This window comes from Galeopterus variegatus, unplaced genomic scaffold (genome assembly GCF_000696425.1).
Source record: "Galeopterus variegatus unplaced genomic scaffold, G_variegatus-3.0.2 Scaffold5056, whole genome shotgun sequence".
Lineage (NCBI taxonomy): Eukaryota > Metazoa > Chordata > Mammalia > Dermoptera > Cynocephalidae > Galeopterus > Galeopterus variegatus.
In genome coordinates, this window is record NW_007731167.1 from 9,106 (window position 1) to 27,811 (window position 18,706).

The 18,706-nt window shown below is 35.7% G+C and overlaps 1 protein-coding gene across 1 annotated transcript in view; it reads left to right on the plus strand.

Annotated features, from left to right (window-relative positions):
* Positions 1-2,665: 2,665 nt before the first annotated feature.
* Positions 2,666-18,706, plus strand: part of FRA10AC1 (fragile site, folic acid type, rare, fra(10)(q23.3) or fra(10)(q24.2) candidate 1) — a 36,490-nt gene continuing 20,449 nt past the window's right edge. Inside the window, exons 1-9 of the mRNA XM_008588832.1 lie at positions 2,666-2,720; positions 3,351-3,427; positions 4,720-4,815; positions 4,946-4,991; positions 7,880-7,956; positions 9,164-9,247; positions 9,837-9,921; positions 14,497-14,542; positions 17,115-17,228. Of these exons, the coding sequence (XP_008587054.1) occupies positions 2,709-2,720; positions 3,351-3,427; positions 4,720-4,815; positions 4,946-4,991; positions 7,880-7,956; positions 9,164-9,247; positions 9,837-9,921; positions 14,497-14,542; positions 17,115-17,228 (637 nt within the window). The 5' untranslated portion in view covers positions 2,666-2,708. The remainder of the gene's footprint in view (positions 2,721-3,350; positions 3,428-4,719; positions 4,816-4,945; positions 4,992-7,879; positions 7,957-9,163; positions 9,248-9,836; positions 9,922-14,496; positions 14,543-17,114; positions 17,229-18,706) is intronic.

Below are 18,706 nucleotides of genomic sequence, written 5' to 3' on the forward strand. Positions count from 1 at the left end.
TAGCAACAGATCTAAAATTCTTAGAAATGCTGGAACTAGAAGCTACTCTTCCCACACAATCCATGGGTAGGGGGGAGGAGGGAGAGAGAGATTGAGAAACTGGGTCTGGTAGAGACAAGTACTGCTCTGTTAGGTCCCTGGAACTGAGAACTGACTTTTAGAAAGCCCCCACCCTTCATTTTGTTTCTCTAAATTTCGTTCTTCAAGGTCTCTGCTTCCCTACGTCTCTGCTCCCAGGAGCAGGCTGAGCAGGCTCTACCCAGAGTGTAACATTGGAACTGCTCCCCCAGCTAGCCCAAGGTTTCTGTCTCCCCGAGTCTCTGTTCCCATGAGCAAGCTGCTCCCAGGAGCAGGCTGAGCAGGCTCTACCCAGAGTGTAACATTGCAACTGCTCCCCCAGCTAGCCCAAGGTTTCTGTCTCCCCGAGTCTCTGTTCCCATGAGCAAGCTGTACCTGAAATGGAACACTGTGACCATCTTCCTAGGCTAGGCCAGATGCCAATCTTAACCCTATAAAGAAGACCCCTAACTGCCTCTGGGCGCTGACGCCATTTTTCGGCTCAGCCCAGCAGGTCCGCTTGCTGCTTGCTAATAAACTCTTCTTTTCTTCCTTTACGTGGCTAGCGTGTCCTTCCTCGGCGACCTGACAGGCCCAATTCTAGAGCCTCGGCAGGTTTGTGGCTTTAGGTTCTGTCCCTCTCTCTCCTGTGTAAATGGGGGCTAATGACAGAGCAGCGCAGAGTGGTTGGAAGAGTGAAATGAAGCACTAGACACGAAGATACTAGGAATGGCAGAAAAACGCTAATAAATGTCAAATATTGGTAGAAAGGAAATTAAATACAAGATATAGGTGTGTTTGGTTTTTGTTAATAATAAATAAAACAATATTTTTAAAGATATTTACCAAGAAAGGAACTGCTTGACAAAATAATTCTACTGCTTTAAAGTTTTTGTGTAAACATTTTTTATTGAAGTGTAGTCTGATTGCATTTTGAAATAATTGCATTTGCAATAATTTAACTTACGGCTTTCCAAGATCACATTCACTGCATTGGGTAAAGCAGGATGTATTTATAATTTACTGTCCAGGATAGAAGGGACCTTGAACGGATAAGGATATTGATTTATCTGTTTAGGGCAAAATATGTAAAACGAATGAGCATTAAGTGCCCAAGTTTTCTCTAAAAAGTGTCCGCCGTAAAAGCCAGAGACGTGCCAGTTCAATTCGACATATATTTAATTAGCACTTGTGATTTCCAGGGTGCTCTGTTGGGTACTAGAAGGACGCAGAAATGCCGAAGGGAGACAAGACATGAACCCAGTAACTAGACTGGAAGTAGACTGGGGCGTCATAATGTAGAAAAGGAAAAATACAGGGAGAACCTGGTGGAGCTTAAAATAATTTAACTTTTCCTGCCTCTTCCCCCCCCCCATTCTATTTTGGATCTCTTTTCACACGTGCCTGGTGGCTCGTAGGCAGAGAATCCATGACCCTGTGAGATGTCTCCTACTCCCTATTCTTTCTTTCCTCACAAATTAGATGATCTTCTGTGCCGCCAGTACTGCATTTGGAACGGTATCTATTGTGTGGGTGGTGAAACGATGGAAAATTATTTTTGTTCTAATTATGAGAACTGTTTTACAGGGAGAGGAGGGGGCTGGGGGAGGACAGGCTGATCTGAAGCTCGGCGGCGAGGATGCTCTGAGGGGCGTTACTAAGGTTACTCGAGAGAGGACGGCAGGCGATAGGCAGGCAGGGCTTCCTCTGAAACAAAATATATTTTCAAATGAGGGACGTGGGCTGAGCTGCGGGCAGTGCCACACGGTCTTAGATGCTGGATTCCCTAGAGGGAAAAGGAAGGAGGCCCAGGAAAAATCTGGGGGATGCGACTTTGCGAAAGCAGGAAGCTTCTGCCTCCCCTTCCGGGCCTTTCCTCCCGCCGCCCTTGTTTCCCGGAGCTGTTTTGGTTGTAGCACAAGGTCGGCGCGCCCGGGGACGGTGCCATTTAGGTGTGACACGCGGTCGAACCAGACCGGAAGCGGCACCTAGTCGGGACCCGTAGGGAGAGGCGTGGAGCTGGCTTTGCGGTGGTGGCTGTGGCTGTGGCGGTGCCGAGCGGCCTGGGCAGACGGTGTCGGGCCTGCAGCGGCTCGCTCAGGCTGTGGGTCGTCGCTGCAGCTGCTGGGAAAGGACTCGGGACGAACTTGGCAGAGCAGGGAGGAGGGGAACGGGTGTATGAGAAGGGCCGTGGGTATACGTCGGGGAGAAGGACCTTGAAACTTGTTCCTCATGTACTACTAGCTGATTATAATTTTTTTGTTTTGTTTTTTTGGACGACAGACTCTGGAGACAGCTGGCATCTCCGTTCTCGATTTCTTTCGGCCCTTGTCAGTTGATTCGTAGCCTGAAGTGAGTGAGAGCTATTTAATGCAACCACGGAGTTAGGATGGGTATGGGATGGATGAACAGTGTTTTTAAGAATTTCAATTCAAAAATGAATTGAAACAAGATAAAGCTGACTAAGCCAAAGGCCAAGGTAGTTTACCTTGAAGAAACCCAAAATAAAATGGAAGTCTACATATGTTGAAAAAGGTTAGTGTTTTTAAGAATTTCAATTCAAAAATGAATTGAAACAAGATAAAGCTGACTAAGCCAAAGGACAAGGTAGTTTACCTTGAAGAAACCCAAAATAAAATGGAAGTCTACATATGTTGAAAAAGGTAATAGGAAAATTTTCGATTGATACAGTACTGTTTACAAATACTGTTATTCTGATGGAATATAGTTAATCATATTCCAGAAAGGCAATTTGGAGTAGTTGAAATTGGGCTTAAGAATCAAGTAGATCAGTTTAGCTACTTATTTGCTTTGTGAAATTGATATTAATTTGTCCTTTTTTTTCATCCCTGAAATGGAGATAACAGTTCCTGACTTGCAGTATTAGAAGCTTTGTTTGTAAAGTATTTGGCATGTCTGGAACAAAGCTGGTGATAAATACACAGTAACTGTTACTACTATGAGTCAAGTAAAAGTGAAGCATTGCTGAACTTTGTATGCAATTTCTTTGCAGCTTCTAGGCCTGGTTTTCAATGAAAAGGTGAAAGAGTAGCCTCCCTTGTTCACCTAATGATAATTATAGGTGAAAAATGTTGATGCATATTCTGAAGAGTAAGTCTATTATTTCAAAGTGAATGCAAGTTTTAGATGGCTGGATATCCCACAAACGGTGATCTGCCCACCATGGCCCTTTAAAACTATTGTGGCTGTTTAAGATAACTTATTAAACTGTACTGTTTCCTACAACAATTGGCAACTAGGTTCTAAATGGCTGGCTTCATACTCCTTAACAGATGCATGGTCATGGGGGCTATGACTCTGATTTTAGCGATGATGAACACTGTGGAGAATCTAGCAAAAGGAGAAAAAGGTAAGTAATTTTTAATTAATCTATGTTTCACATCCTTTCTAGAATGATAAGAGGTATAAATAAATAATATTGAAAGTTTGGGGGTTGTGTTTGCATGTGAAGACAACTGCTCTCTAGTGGATGAATTTTCATTAAACTGAAATAAATTGATTCAAAGTTGGGGAACAATTGTGGGAAAAATAAGAATATTTATGCTGTGGAAAGGTTTATTGAAAGGGAAGGAGAAAAAGAAAGATTCTGAAGGTTTCATATTTCTCTTTTGCATGTGTTTTTCATTCAACTATCAAGGGCTGTTTACTTGCAAATGTTATAGCTCGGAAGGGTCCTGGTTTGTAGTCTCTTTCTAGTACTGGCCTTCAGAGTGAGATAAATGTGGGGGATGAAATTGTAATGCATCGCAGTTCTTATGAATGAGCAGATTAAGTGGTCAAGGGAAGAAGCTCACGGTAGGTTTTACTGATTTGGAAGGGACACAAGAACTGTCAGTACATAAAGCCCGAGTGTTATAAAGAGGCTACATTTTGACAGAATTACTGTGCTTATTCTCAGCTTTCAGTGCTTAGAAACTCAGTTTTATCCATTAACTGAGGAGTGATTGACTGATTCATACTAACCAAACTTACAGAAAGGTTTATTATTTTACATTGACAGCATACATAGGCATACTAACTGGGATTGAACACTTACAAGATACTTAGTCTTCACCGATAACCAAAAGAATAGTAATAATTATAACACATTACTTTTTATGGTACTTTACATTTTCTAGATTTTTTCAATCAAAAATATTACTTTGTGAGAATAGAATATAAGCAAATCTAGTTGGATATTCTGCTCTAGGATTATATTCATCTACATAACTAGGGCCGATCAGCTAAGGTCTATATCCTCTATAATCTGCCTTTCTTTTTCCATATTATTAATTACCAAAAGCTTTCTTATCCACATTCTATAAACAGGGAAATCGAGACATGAAGAGATTAAGTAACTTAATCTTATTAAGATTAAGGTAGTAAATGGCAGAGTCAGAATTTGAACCAAGAACCTAGATAGTCTGACAGTAGAACTCATGCTATTATTAGTTTCATCTTCTCCATTTTATAGGTATTAAATAAAGTTGTTAATTAAGCTATCTAAGGAGATGTCAAATGTCTCATTTAAGATCAGTGACTCTTTTTTGAGTTAAGACTTGAATTCTTTAAAACATGTTGCAATTATGAAAATATAAGGAATTAGGAAACAACCTTGGAGAAAAAGTAACTTTTAATAAGTTTTTTTTCTTAATACACCAGGACAGTTGAAGATGATTTACTGCTCAAAAAGCCATTTCAGAAAGAAAAACATGGAAAGGTGGCCCATAAACAAGTTGCAGCAGAATTGCTGGATAGGTATTGTATTTCAATGTAAATTATGTTCTTTGGTTTAAGACATTTTATAAATTAAGGGACTAGGGGATTTGATTATATTAATTAGAATATAGACATTTTAATTTGCTTAAAATGAAATTTGTTTTAACAGGGAAGAAGCAAGAAATAGAAGGTTTCATCTCATAGCTATGGATGCTGTATCCTTTTTATATTTCTAGATTTTTATCACTAGTAGAATGTTTCAAAATCTGCCTTTTTATTTCATAAAATCTTGCGAAGACAAATAGGCCTTTTATATTTTTTAAGGTATGTGCTTATTGATGTATAATTTTGCCATTTATACTTTCTGGGTACGATTCTCTTTTACTAATATATAGCAAAGATTTAGAGACAAAAATAATGAAACATATTACTAGTATTCTATAAATAGGTTTACAAAGTCTGTGAACCTGCAAATATTTTTTCCAACTTGTGAATTTTGCCATTTATACTTTCTGGGTACGATTCTCTTTTACTAATATATAGCAAAGATTTAGAGACAAAAATAATGAAACATATAACTAGTATTCTATAAATAGGTTTACAAAGTCTGTGAACCTGCAAATATTTTTTCCAACTTGTTTTTGTCAAGCTTTCAACATTTCTCTTTTCTACACTTATCTTTAATCTCATTTTAATTTATTCTCTTCCTACCTGGTTCCTGGCTATTTAAGGTTTCTGTGAAACTTATGTATAAAATTAGGTCTGTGGACTGTCCCCAGGCCTGCTGTGGCTTTCATTTTCAGGTGTGACTTGAGGCTGTCTTTAAGCTCTTCTTGCTTCCCTGTTGTAGCCATATCTCAGCTCAATTTTTTAATAAGACAGGAGGTTATGACACTAGCTGCTACACTGGTCATCCATATTACTGTTGAGAATATTGGAGAATGAAAGATGGGCCAAGCAAGACTTGAAGTATTTCCGGGTTTTTATTGCTATGGTGAGCACTGGGAGAAGGAGACAATGTCAATTTGATATACCCCCTTCCTCTAGTCACCTGTTTCACTTTGTTATGATGGGCCAAGCAAGACTTGAAGTATTTCCGGGTTTTTATTGCTATGGTGAGCACTGGAAGAAGGAGACAATGTCAATTTGATATACCCCCTTCCTCTAGTCACCTGTTTCACTTTGTTATCATTCTAATCCTTTTCTTTAAGTTACAGAAGTAGCATTGTGTTGCTAATTTATTTATTCCTCTTATCTTCTAACCCAGTAGTGTAGCTTTACCATGGATCTCACCTGCCACTTGTTTCTTTAGCATTTGAACATCTGGCTCTACCTTCTCTGACACCACTCCATTGGAGGTGTTGCGGCACTTAGTTACAGCCTGGTGAACGTGAAAGCCTAGGCATTCCTTTTCTGGGGTGTTTGGCTGGAGTAGTTCTTGTCTAAAAGTTGTCAGTCTTGGTAGGCTGACTCTTGGAATAGTCTTTTGTTGAGGCTTTTTTTAGTCTGTGGCTATTGGCATTTCCAGGTTGCCAGCTTCTTTACCTTCTTATCTGGGATATATGAGACAGAAAGAAAACCTGGGGAACTCATCACCATGTTATACCACAGGTCCTGATGTTCCTACGTAGTGTGCTTTCTTCTCTCCACCTTTCAGAGTCTTCTTATGATTGTTTTATGTGTAATGTCCAAGGTTTTTAGTTGTTGCTAGTGTGAGGAATAGGGAAAAGTACATCTTTGTTTACTGCATCTTGTTGGAAGCAAAAGTCCCACCCACCACCTGCCTTTCTTATAACATAAAATTATATTGGAATACAGCCATGCTTATTTGTTTATATGTCATCTATGGCTGCTTTCATGCCAAAATGACAAAGCTGAACAGTTGCAGCAGAGGCTGTATGGCCTGAAAAGCCTGGAATATTTACCATTTGGCCCTTTACAGAAAAAGGTTGTTGACTCCAGCTCTAATAGGTTAAGAGACTTGCCATGGTCATGTGACCAGTTAGTGGTAGATCAAGAGCTAGAACCTAGATCTCTGGATATCTGGCTTCTCTCTCTCTCTCTCCCCCCTTTCTGAAATATTAACTGCTTTGTTGCGAGTTTTAGAATTATCATATTCTGATTAAATATTTTATTAGAACACATTGTGATCAATTAAATTACTATTTGTCTTTAATACATTAGAGTGTAGTCACAGACAGTATTATAGAAGGTGAGGTCAGCTCTGTTATGTACATGTTCAGCTCTACAGAGAGTGCCATTAAGCTTTTTTAAAACAAAAAGTAAAATGCTCATATATATTGTTATACTGCATTGAAAATAAATGTGGTGTGGATTCTTTGAATGTTAAGAGAAAGTATAAAAAATCTGATTATATTTGCTTTTTTGAAAGCCTATTAGGATTTCGTATTATAAAAGTTGCATTTTTTTAATTAGAGGCTTTATCATTACTGAAATAGCTAAATTATATTTTATAATAGTGAAAAATAGATTCTACTTCTTACCTTTAATTTTAGAAACCATAATTTTTATTTTTTCATATTGCAGTTATTAAAATGAGTGGTGGTGTGAGACTGTATGCAATCCAGCAATAGAATAGGAAGCTATCTTTCTCCCCAGATGAAGATATATTTTATAAAAGTAATACATGCTTGGGCCGGCCCAGTGGCGCACTGCTATAGTGCGCTGCTTGGGAAGTGCGGTGGCGCTCCCGCCGAGGGTTTGGATCCCACATACAGACCGGCCGCTCACTGGCTGAGCGAGGTGCGGGAGCAACACCGAGGGTTGCGATCCGTTGCCGGTCACGAAAAAAGACAAAAAGGAAAAAAAAAAAAAAAAAAGTAATACATGCTTGAAAAATATTCAAAACATTATAAACAATATTCGATAGAAAGTGAAAGCCCTTCTACCTTGCAGTCTTCACTCTTAACAGTTTAATATATACCCTAAATTTTTTTGAATGTATAAGCATGGATAGTACATATTTCCATATTAAAAAAAGGTAAATAGATTCATAATGTGCTTTTCCCCCCCACCCTCAGTAATATATTATGACACAGAACCACTTCTAAGTGAATAAAATCCTTAATTTTTTGCATTTCAGTATCAAAGGCATACAAAGTTTGTAAATGACTATATTTTATATTATGGTGGCAAAAAAGAAGACTTCAGACGTTTGGGGTAAGAAACATGAAGTTTACATAGAATGGGAAGGTGGGCATGGCTGACTTTAATATCCACAGCTACTGTGTCTTCCGATTCTGTCACTCTTCTACTGTCTTTTCCCATTTCCATGTTATATCATAAGATTGGAGAGGCCATCCACAGCTTCTAGCTAAGTAGCTCTTCGTGAATCCTATTTCTTTGGCAACCGGTCTCAGGTGGCCTCCTCACCTGCTGAGCCAGGTATGACCCTGGCAATAACAGGAAATGTGAGGAATACTCATGTGTCTTATTGGCAAGGATCATTGAAATAATGGAATTTTTAGACCTTAATGTTTGGGATGGCTTTTAAAAGGTAGGGCAAACAAGAAACCTCATTCTAGTATTTCACACACATGAAAGTCCTTCTTATATATATTCGAACCTCTTGGTTTTGTATGGGGTTTTTTTCTCTGACTTAATAATTTTCTGAGTTGGTAGGGCCCTAAAAAACTTTAGTACCATCTCATCTACCTCAAATTTATGTCACCTGTCAATTTAGCTTATATCCCCAACAGTCATTTATTCTACCCCCAAACTGTTAGCATTTTAACTTGAAAGATCATGCCCTTCAACTCTCTTCCTCCCTTACTCAGTCTTCCTAGGAAACTGAAGTAAAATGAGGTATGGAAAACTTTTCATATTTATTAAAATTAAATCTCAATCGAGTGGTGTTTCTGACTTTTGGTTAGATTTGTAAACTCATTTTCATTCACTTTTGTTTATCCATTTAGTGTTTATTCAGGTTTCTCATCCTAGCTTTGGTAACTTTGCACCATTTGTATAATTGAAACCAGTGCTAGAAACTGATAGATTTCTTATCCATTTAACTCGCTTCTATAGCAGCACTCTTCATAAGTGCCTTTTGTTTTGTTTTAGTGTTTTTCTGGTGGCTGGCCAGTTCAGGGATCCAAACCCTTGACCTTGGTCTTCTCAACACCACGCTCTAACCAACTGAGCTAACGGGCCAGCCCTATAAGTGGCTTTTGGAAAAACTGAAATAGTTTTTATAAATATGTGTACATATATGTGTATATGTATGTATGTACATATCACACATAAAAGTGTCTTTATCTTCAAGTATTAAATTTTTATTCAAGTTTTCAAAAATCTCACAAAACTGTTTAACCTTTTAAATTTGACTAATTTTGTTTTTATATCAAATTGAAATAGTTTTATTTTCTAGGGAAAATGACAAAACAGACTTCGATGTTATTCGAGAAAATCATAGATTTCTGTGGAATGAGGAGGATGAAATGGACATGACTTGGTAATTTTAGGCATCAGAGGTGTAGTGCATCAAATGCGTTAATCCTGTCTCTCCCATTCTCTGAGTGTTTTGTCACTTATCCCAGGCATTTAGCTCTTTCATAGAACAGTTCAGAATCAAAGACGCAAAACCATGCCTAGGATTGTTGAATCTGGTTTGGCTCTTTTGGTAGTTTTTGGCAGTTTTAACTGACTTCTCATTGCTTGACTTAGTCTTTTAAAAATAACATTTCTTACAGTATTGTGTGTTATCTTGTAATATGTTATTATATGCTTCCTTTTAAATTTTTGAAATATTTTGGGAAAAAGTAATATCTAAAAATGGTTTAAAAAATCCAAACATCACAAAGAATATAAAATGAATAGTAATTTCCCTTCTCACTTCTGACTATTAGTCCTATAGTTTTCTTCCCTGAGAGAACCACTATTTATAGTTCATATACAGATATTCTATGCACATGTAAATAATAGGCCTCTTTTAGAGCATTAATATTTATATCGTATGCGTTATTTATTTGACATTGCTCCCAAGTATCAAACTGTGGTTGGATTTCTAAATGTGTAATATTTATATATTTTTATGGAACTAGGGAGAAGAGACTTGCAAAGAAATACTATGATAAATTATTCAAGGAATATTGCATAGCAGATCTTAGTAGATACAAAGAAAACAAGGTATGTTTTCCAAATATTTATAGAAGTTTCTTATTCAAGTGTAATATTAATTTTTATTATATTATCATGCCCCATATTATTTTTTTAAAGATGCTAATTATAGTCTAAGTTGTCCTGCACTCATGAATTGTCATGTGGACCATTTAACCTCTGCAGCTATGGGATTTTCAGAAGGCCTATAAAATTTATAAAGGACAAGGGTGCTTCTTTTTCTTTGTGAGCTAAGGCATGAAAAGTCTAAAATTAAACACAAGTGGCTACTGGATCCTGTTTCATCCTGACTAGTCTAGAACCTCTAGTGATTATAATGAATGATCTAACACTGCAGAATCATGTCTTGTTTCACAGATGATGTTTCAAATTGACAGCTCTTAAAAGAATTGATTACCATTTATAGAGATGCAGATGCACATCTCCTGTTACATAATTATGTCTATTCTAGTAAAATTAACTTTTCAATCAGTGCTAATTAGTAATGGCAGATTTCCTTTCCCACTTTACATCTTTCTTTAGTTTATATTAAAGTTATTTTTATTCCTAGCTCAAACTTCAAATTTGTAGCTGGAGAAGGTAACCCAGGAACAGATGATCTCAGTTGGAAATGGGAGAGGAGGGAATATTGCATACATATATATGTTAGGATTGTGTATATTTGAATTATATTAAAAAAGACAACCTATTTAAAAAGCTACCTTAAATTTATATATCATAAGCATTTCTTTTTTGTTTAAATGGTTTGATCTCATTAGAACCAGGATTGGTTCAGTAATTTTTTCAGAAGTGTCTTTATTGTGTGTGTTGCTTCACAATTTCTTAAAAACAATACAGTAGTCATGTTCATTTTGTATAACCCTGTTTACAAACCCATACAGTTAGTTTATTCCAAAAGCTTCTGTTTCTTTTGAACTAACTATGGACTCTGATACCTGTACTAGTTAATTACCACATCTAATCCAAAAAGCACCACAGCAGTTGATGTTACTTGAAGTTACTACATTGCAAATGAGGTGTGAAGTACTGAGTTTTTCTAGGAGCATGTAACAAAGCAGATTTTTCAACCCTGGCACATTTGTGGATGTTCTTCACTATTTATTGAAACTAGACTGGGTACTAAGGATTAACACATAGCAACTGCCCTTCAGAAAAAGCTAGTCTAGCTGAGGGGAGAACGTATACGCAAGTAAAAATTGAGTATCTGAATTCTCCATTAACAAAAGCATATTACTGGAAGTCATAGTATAAAGAGAATAAATGTGAAAAAAGTTATATTTTCCTATTAGAGCTTGAAGAATGATTGGATATGAGGTTAAGTGCAAGTAAAATATCAGGTGTGACTCACAGGTTTTGAGTGTAGATACCGAGAGAAGTAGGGAATTTAGAGGGGGATATTTTTTGAAGGGAAAAGATAATAACTTTTTTGGCACATCACGTTTGAGGTGTTGGGGTAATGCCTTTGGTTCCCTTGCTAGGATGCATGTTCTCTGTTTTATTTACACAAAGACAGTGTTTTGTTCACTTTTAATTCACCAGCTCCTAGCTCAATGCCTAATATATAATAGTAGATATTTAGGGCATTTTCAGTAAATTTCTGTCTTTGCCCCATTCTCTCATTCATTCCTCTGTTGCTTTTTCCCTTCCATCATTGGGAATTTAGTTGGATCATTATATCAGTTAGGATTAGATTCAGCGCAAGGAACAGAGAGCACTCCCCCAAACAACACTGGTTTAACTGAGCTACAGGTTTGTTTTTCTTTTACACAATAGTCCAAGTAGACAGTCATAGAACTTGGTGTTGTCAGAAAGTCAGGATCAGTCTTACTGCTTGTATGTGTGATCTCTTTGTGATAGAGGGCAGGGTGAGAAGAGATGGAGACTCAGCACCAAACCCTTAATAATTCCAGCTTTAATCCAACCTATTAGCAGGAAATTCATGTCAGGAAAGAATATAAGAACATACAATCTTTAGCAGGATATAGTGTAGTTGTTTCATTACGTTTCTTATCCCCACCATAAGATTATAACCTTCTTGGTGACAGGCACTATTTTAATAATACTTTTTTTTCCCCCCTGTGGAATGCCAAGCCCAATAAGTAGTTACTTAAGTATTTGTTGAATAGATGAATGAATGAAAGAAAAAGTTTGGAAACTATTGCCGTTACATATTTGGCCATGCTTCAGTGGACATCTCAACATATGTAGGATGGCAAGCAATCTCCATACACATATATGAGTATGGCTTAAAATAGAATTAAACAGAGTTATTTTGAATTTTTTATTTCTTTTTTTCCCTAGACTTGGAGGATTTTATTTTCATTGGGTTTTAATCAGAATACTTTGAAATATTTTGAACGTTTATTGCATTTAAAATACAAAATTGCCAAATTCAAGTAATAGCTGATAAAATAAGTTAACGAGGCATTGAACACTTTATCTGATTTCTCTCTCTTAATACAATAATCCTGTCAGGTTAAGGTTGTTACCATCCCCATTTTTATATATTAAGAGGAAATGGACTTAGAGAAGTAACTTTCACAAGGTTACAGAGCCAGTTAGTGAATGGTAGATCTTCTTGAGTTGAGTACATGTTTGCATAATTCTAGAGCTGAGTATTTTTTTGTTTTTTGTCTTTTAAATAGAATTTGTTTTTTAAATAGAATTTATTTTTTAGAGCATTTTTAGGTTCCCATCAAAATTGAGCAGCAAGTACAGAGTTCCCCTATACCCCCAGCTCTGCACCGACCCCCTCACAGCCTCCTCTACGCTCACCATCCTCCACAAGAGTGGTAGGTCTGTTACAACCGATGGACCTACACTGTGACATCATCATCACTCAGAAGTCCATAATTTACATTAGGGTTCACTCTTGGTATCGTACATTCTACTGGTTTTGATAAACATATACTGATATGTATCCACCACTAGCGTATCTTACCGAATAGTTTCACTGACCTAAAAATCCCTTGTGTTCTGCCTGTACATCCCTCACTTCTCCCTAACCCCTTGCAATCACTTATCTTTTTACTGTCTCCATAGTTTTGCCTTTTCCAGGATATATAGTTGGAATCATATAGTATGTATCCTTTTCAGATTGGCTTCTTTCACTTAGAAATATGCATGTAAGGTTCCTCCGAGTCTTTTCATGGCTTGATATCTCATTTCTTTTTAAAACTGAATAATACTCCATTATCTGAATGTACCACAGTTTATTTATCCATTTAACTACTGAAGAATATCTTGGTTGCTTTCAAGTTTTGGCAATTATGAATAAAGTTGCTGTGAACATCCATATTCATGTTTTTGTGTACATATAAGTTTTCAGTTCTTTTGGGTAAATACCAAGAAGCATGATTGCTGGAGAGCTGAGCTTTTAACGATTACTTTAAACTGAATAGAGAACTAAACCATTTACTGAATCTATGGTAAATTAGCATATGAATGTGAAAGATCTTAAGGCAGCAGAGACAAATCATTTTTAGCTAAAAACCGGTTACGTTTAGGAGTGGATGGAAGTCCTAAAAATTTTTTGCCTTGGAGGGATAAAAACTGGTCCCACTGCTCTTTCCTGTTCTGTCTCTGGGCTAAACTTTGCCAGTGACAGAAGCCTGAATGATGTTGGATTTTACGTCAGTGAGAGACTTCTCAGATTAGGTTGATGATATCAGAGGCGTGGTTTTTTTTTTTACTACTGAACCCTGTGATTTCTCATTGCATATGGGAAATAGCTGATTATATTCTTTGGTGAGCCAGAGGGGATTATAGTAATAATAACTAATGAGTGAAACTTACTGAGCATTTACTAAAGGGACTGGCAAACTATTTTTTACAAAAGACCTGATAGTAACTGATTTTAGCTTTGCTGGCTTTATTGTCTGTCACAGCTATTGAACCCTACTGTTCGTAGAGTAAAATGTCTACTTTTTATGTAGACATACATAAATGAATGGATGTGGTTGTGTTCCAATAAAACTTTATAAAAATAGGCAACAGGCCTGTGTGCCATAGTTTGCTAACCCTTGGTCTACTATGTACTAGTTATTATTTTAAGTGCTATATATGTGTTACCTCATTTAAACCTCTGCCCCCAAAGAAGTAGGTACTCATATCTCTACGTATGAGGAAATTGAGGCAAAAAGAGATTAAATAATTTGCCAGAACTATACAGCTGTTAAATGGGGGAGCTAAAATGTAGATGTAAATAATCTTACTCCAAGGCTATATTTTTTGGCACTATGATATACTGCCTCTTTACCATACTATAATCTCTTTTTGTCAGTGTCATAGAACAGGCTATATTATTTATTAACTTAGGTATCTTGCAGCCTCGTACCTGTAACTTTTAAAATATTTTAAAAGTAAAAAAGGTTGTTCTTAACAAATAAGTTGTTAAATTGTTCAAATATATTTTCAAGTACTTGGAATCCTATAAAGAAGACAAAAAGCTATCATGATGGGAATTAGGTTTATTTTTTAGGTTGGTAGATGTCATTATTGTTGGCTCCATGTTTAGATTTCTACATAATTTAAATTTACTGTTTAAATTTACTTTGGCATAAATATAATATTTTTTCTTATTAGTTTGGATTTAGGTGGCGAGTAGAAAAAGAAGTAATTTCAGGAAAAGGTAATTCTGTTTTTAAATTTTACTTTTTAATAGGATACAGTTTATTTTGTTATGTTATTGAATTGAAGTCATTGGGTAAGGTTATTCCTAACATATACAATACATTATTTATAAAAGTAAAATTAAAGAATGTATATTCATGACACATTATTACCAAAGGTCAGATTATAATGCTTTAATTATTTTTACCTTTAGAATTTTGCCTTAGAAAATTCAATTGAGGATATGTAGAAAATGTTTAAAGAGTGAAAGATGTAATAGCAAGAAAACTTTCAATAAATGAATGCTTGATTCTTTCCCTTTCCTTACCAATATTTGGAATAATGAGTTGGTATTACTGTATTCTAGCCAAATCCATATTTCGAAAGTAGAGATTAAATATTACTTTAAGGGCCGGCCCGGTGGCGCACTGCTACAGTGCACCGCTTGGGAGCGCGGCGGTGCTCCCGCCGAGGGTTCGGATCCCACATACAGACCGATTCCTACTCACTGGCTGAGCGAGGTGCGGGTGCAGCGCCGAGGGTTGCGATCCCGTTGCCGGTCCCGGTCCGGTACGGGCGCGACACTGAGGGTTGCGATCTGTTGCCGGACACGAAAAAAAAGAAAAAAAAGAAATAAATAAATATTACTTTAAACTCAAAAGAATATTTAGACAGGCTAGTTCTTGTTTGGGGAAATAAATAAATAAATATTACTTTAAACTCAAAAGAATATTTAGACAGGCTAGTTCTTGTTTGGGGGAGTCCCTGAGATTGAGCCCAAATATTTAGTCTAATAGCAAAAGATGAAACGTTTGGTAGGCAATCAGTAAATGCTTTTTCTGAGTATTGTAATCTGTTCATTAAATTTGTTTGAAAACTGCATAGACTGTCTTGTGCTATGAAATTAGCTCTTTATTGAATAACTGCATTTGAAGTGTTACTATTTCTGAAAACTAGTAGCATTTAGGAAATAATTTTAAACTTTAAAAATCTTTTAAACTGAAAATAAAGCTTGCATTTTTAAATGATTAAACATTTATGCTATCAGTGTGGTTCATACACATCTTCCATAAATCGAATATGTTTTATGTCAGGTGAGAAATTGGATATGCAATAAAACAAATTAAACTAAATGGTAGGAATTTTTTCTATAAATAATAATAAAGGATCAGCCCTGAAGTCACTTTACAAAAGGAAAAAGAATAAATTTAAAGCTATTTCTAACTTTTCTTAGAGTTGTGTATTAGTTTCTGTTTTTACCTAAAATAATGAGAAATCTGGAAAAGTCTATCGCAATTTAAAAATTTTGTACTTTGGTTGAATGGGATTTTCAAGCGCGTTTATAATGCTACCTTTTAAAAAAATGGATAGACATTCTCTAAATTCATGTAATTGAATAAAGGACTAGTTGGGAAGGGGAGAGAAAGCTACTGCTATGATTTCTTTTATAAGTTATAATTTTGTTGTTGCTGTTTTAACAACAGATTCATTACTAAACATGTATAGATTTAATAAGGTATTCATTTGGAATGAATATAAATGGCTGCTTTAGAAATCAGCCTTTTGGATAATAATTTTCTAAAATCATCTTGATAATTTCTTACATATTTATGAAAAGGATTTGCTGGTTTCAGGTTTGCTCCTGCTGGTGCAAACTATTGTGATATAAATTATTTTTTTGTTTCTACAAATTAAAGTGTGATCTTGTCTTTTCCTGCTAAGGTAAATAATTGTTGAGTAGTTTCTACTTTTTTTTTTCTCTTGGGTCATCAGGAGTAGTGTTAATATTTTTGGGGGGGAGGTTTTAATATATAGTGGACATGGTAATGTGGTATTAATATCAGTGTCAAGTGATTCTAAAATTTAGAGTATCAGGTTTGAGTTCTCTTGGGTCATCAGGAGTAGTGTTAATATTTTTGGGGGGGAGGTTTTAATATATAGTGGACGTGGTAATGTGGTATTAATATCAGTGTCAAGTGATTCTAAAATTTAGAGTATCAGGTTTGAGTAATTAAAATATTCTAACATTACTTTAGAAAAATATGTTGTCAATTTACTCTAAAAACAAAATGCACTTCATCTCAAAATGCTAGAATTTTAAAGTTTGTTTTCAATGTCCATTTGTGCTGGTACTAAAAATAAATGCCATTATGTTCATACTCAATAATATTAATTTTAATATTACTATTAAATATTGAAAGGATTCACCAGGTGTAAGTGTGTATACTTTGGAAAATGCTTTTATTCTTTTGGGGTATTAGTGAGCACACTCTTTAAAACTCTCACTTTCCCAAGTGGAAGATTCCCTAATAGGGAGTCACTAAAACTCTGTATCTAAATATAAACAGTCAATCTATCAAGTAAGAATTCTGTGACTGATTTTTTTGGTAACAGTTCAGCTCTATGATTTAAGATCTTGTGTACATGTTTCATGAGCATACTCTAATTACTGTTGTCAGTTATTTTTTAATGCTAACTTTTTATACCTAAGAATTCACATATTTTAAAAGTATATTTTAGAAATACTATTAGATCATGTAGTTAAATATTGTCACCAGCCACCATGGCTAATATTTCTTTCCTTTTCACAGGTCAATTTTTCTGTGGAAATAAGTGTTGTGATGAAAAAGAAGGCTTAAAGAGTTGGGAAGTTAATTTTGGTTATATTGAGCATGGTGAAAAGAGAAATGCCCTTGTTAAATTAAGTAAGTTGACTTTAGCAGGGGAGTGATTGATTTCTTCCAAGTTTATCTTTAATTTAGAATTAAAAATACATGGACTATTTAAAATTCAATTAAAAATTTTAGCATACCTTCCTGGAAGTACTCTTTTATCAGTTTCCCAAGGTCTCAAAGAATTTTTGAGCCTAAAATTTTTATATTCTTAGCATTACAGTGACATTTTGATAAAACAGTTCTAATGTCAAATGTAAACTGGTGATTTGTTGAGTGAAGATTCCTTCTCATTGACTTGAGAATGTTACCAAGTTACATGGCTAAACGGCAAAGTTTCAGAAAAGGCAGTGTAAAATCTCACATTAGCTGATTATTTAGCTATATTGTTATGGTATGGATAATAATTGTTCTTGATTATCAATCTTAAAAGCTTAGGGATGTACTTCAGAATACAGCAGTTTACCTTAATATGCATGTTTTAGAATCTGTCGTTCTTTTATTTTTTTTTTAAGCTAGTCTTCATGTGTCAGCTGCTCCTCTCCCTCATCAGGTAATGGCTGTCAGCCTTCTCTGGGTTCTAAGTAAATGGACCTTCAGAGTTTTCTGCCCACTCCTGATAGAAGACAAGGATTTCCCCACATGCCACTTATGCATATCAATACAGACTGGTTTCTGAGTTCCTCCTGGAAGTGCTCGTGAGGAAAAGTCAGCCAGTGTGGACTGAGATTAAGAAGAACCCACAATTATGGAACTATTTGAAAAGCTTTTTTCCACTTGACAGTTCTTAGAGCACTTTAGAGGAAATGACTACACCCACATTGTTATTTTTAGATATCTTTGATGTGAGACACAGTTAATGCTGCCTATCTATGGAACACAATTTATTTTTAGAATAAATTGACAACACATTTTTCTAAAGTAATGTTAGAATATTTTAAATTTCTTAAGCATTCTAACATCATTTTAAGTATGTGTGTGTGTGTGTGTGTATATATACATACATACATACAGTCATGTGTCGCTTAACAGAGATATGTTTTGAGAAATGCATTGTTAGGCCATTTCATCATTATGTAAACCTCATAGAGTGTACTTACACAAACCTAAACGGTATTACCTACTCCACACCTAGGCTATATCACATAGCCTATTGATCCTATGTGAGTAATGCGCTGTGCTATGTTGTTGTGAGGATGTCACTAGGCATTAGGAATTTTTCTGCTCTATTATAATCTTATGGGACACCATCATATATGCGGTTCATCATTGAGCAAAATGCCATTATGCGGTGCATGTCTGTATGTATGTGCATTTTTTGAAGTGGGGAGGGTCAGATTATTTTCTTCAGGTTATTTGTTTCCCCTCTTACAGTAGAGGAATGTAAAGAAAATGAGCATTTATGATATTAACAGTACAGTTAATCAAATTCTGTCAGCAGTTCAGTGGTGTCTTTTTTTTTTTTTTTTTTTTTTGGGTTTTGCCAAAAATTTTCTTTTAAATTAAATTTT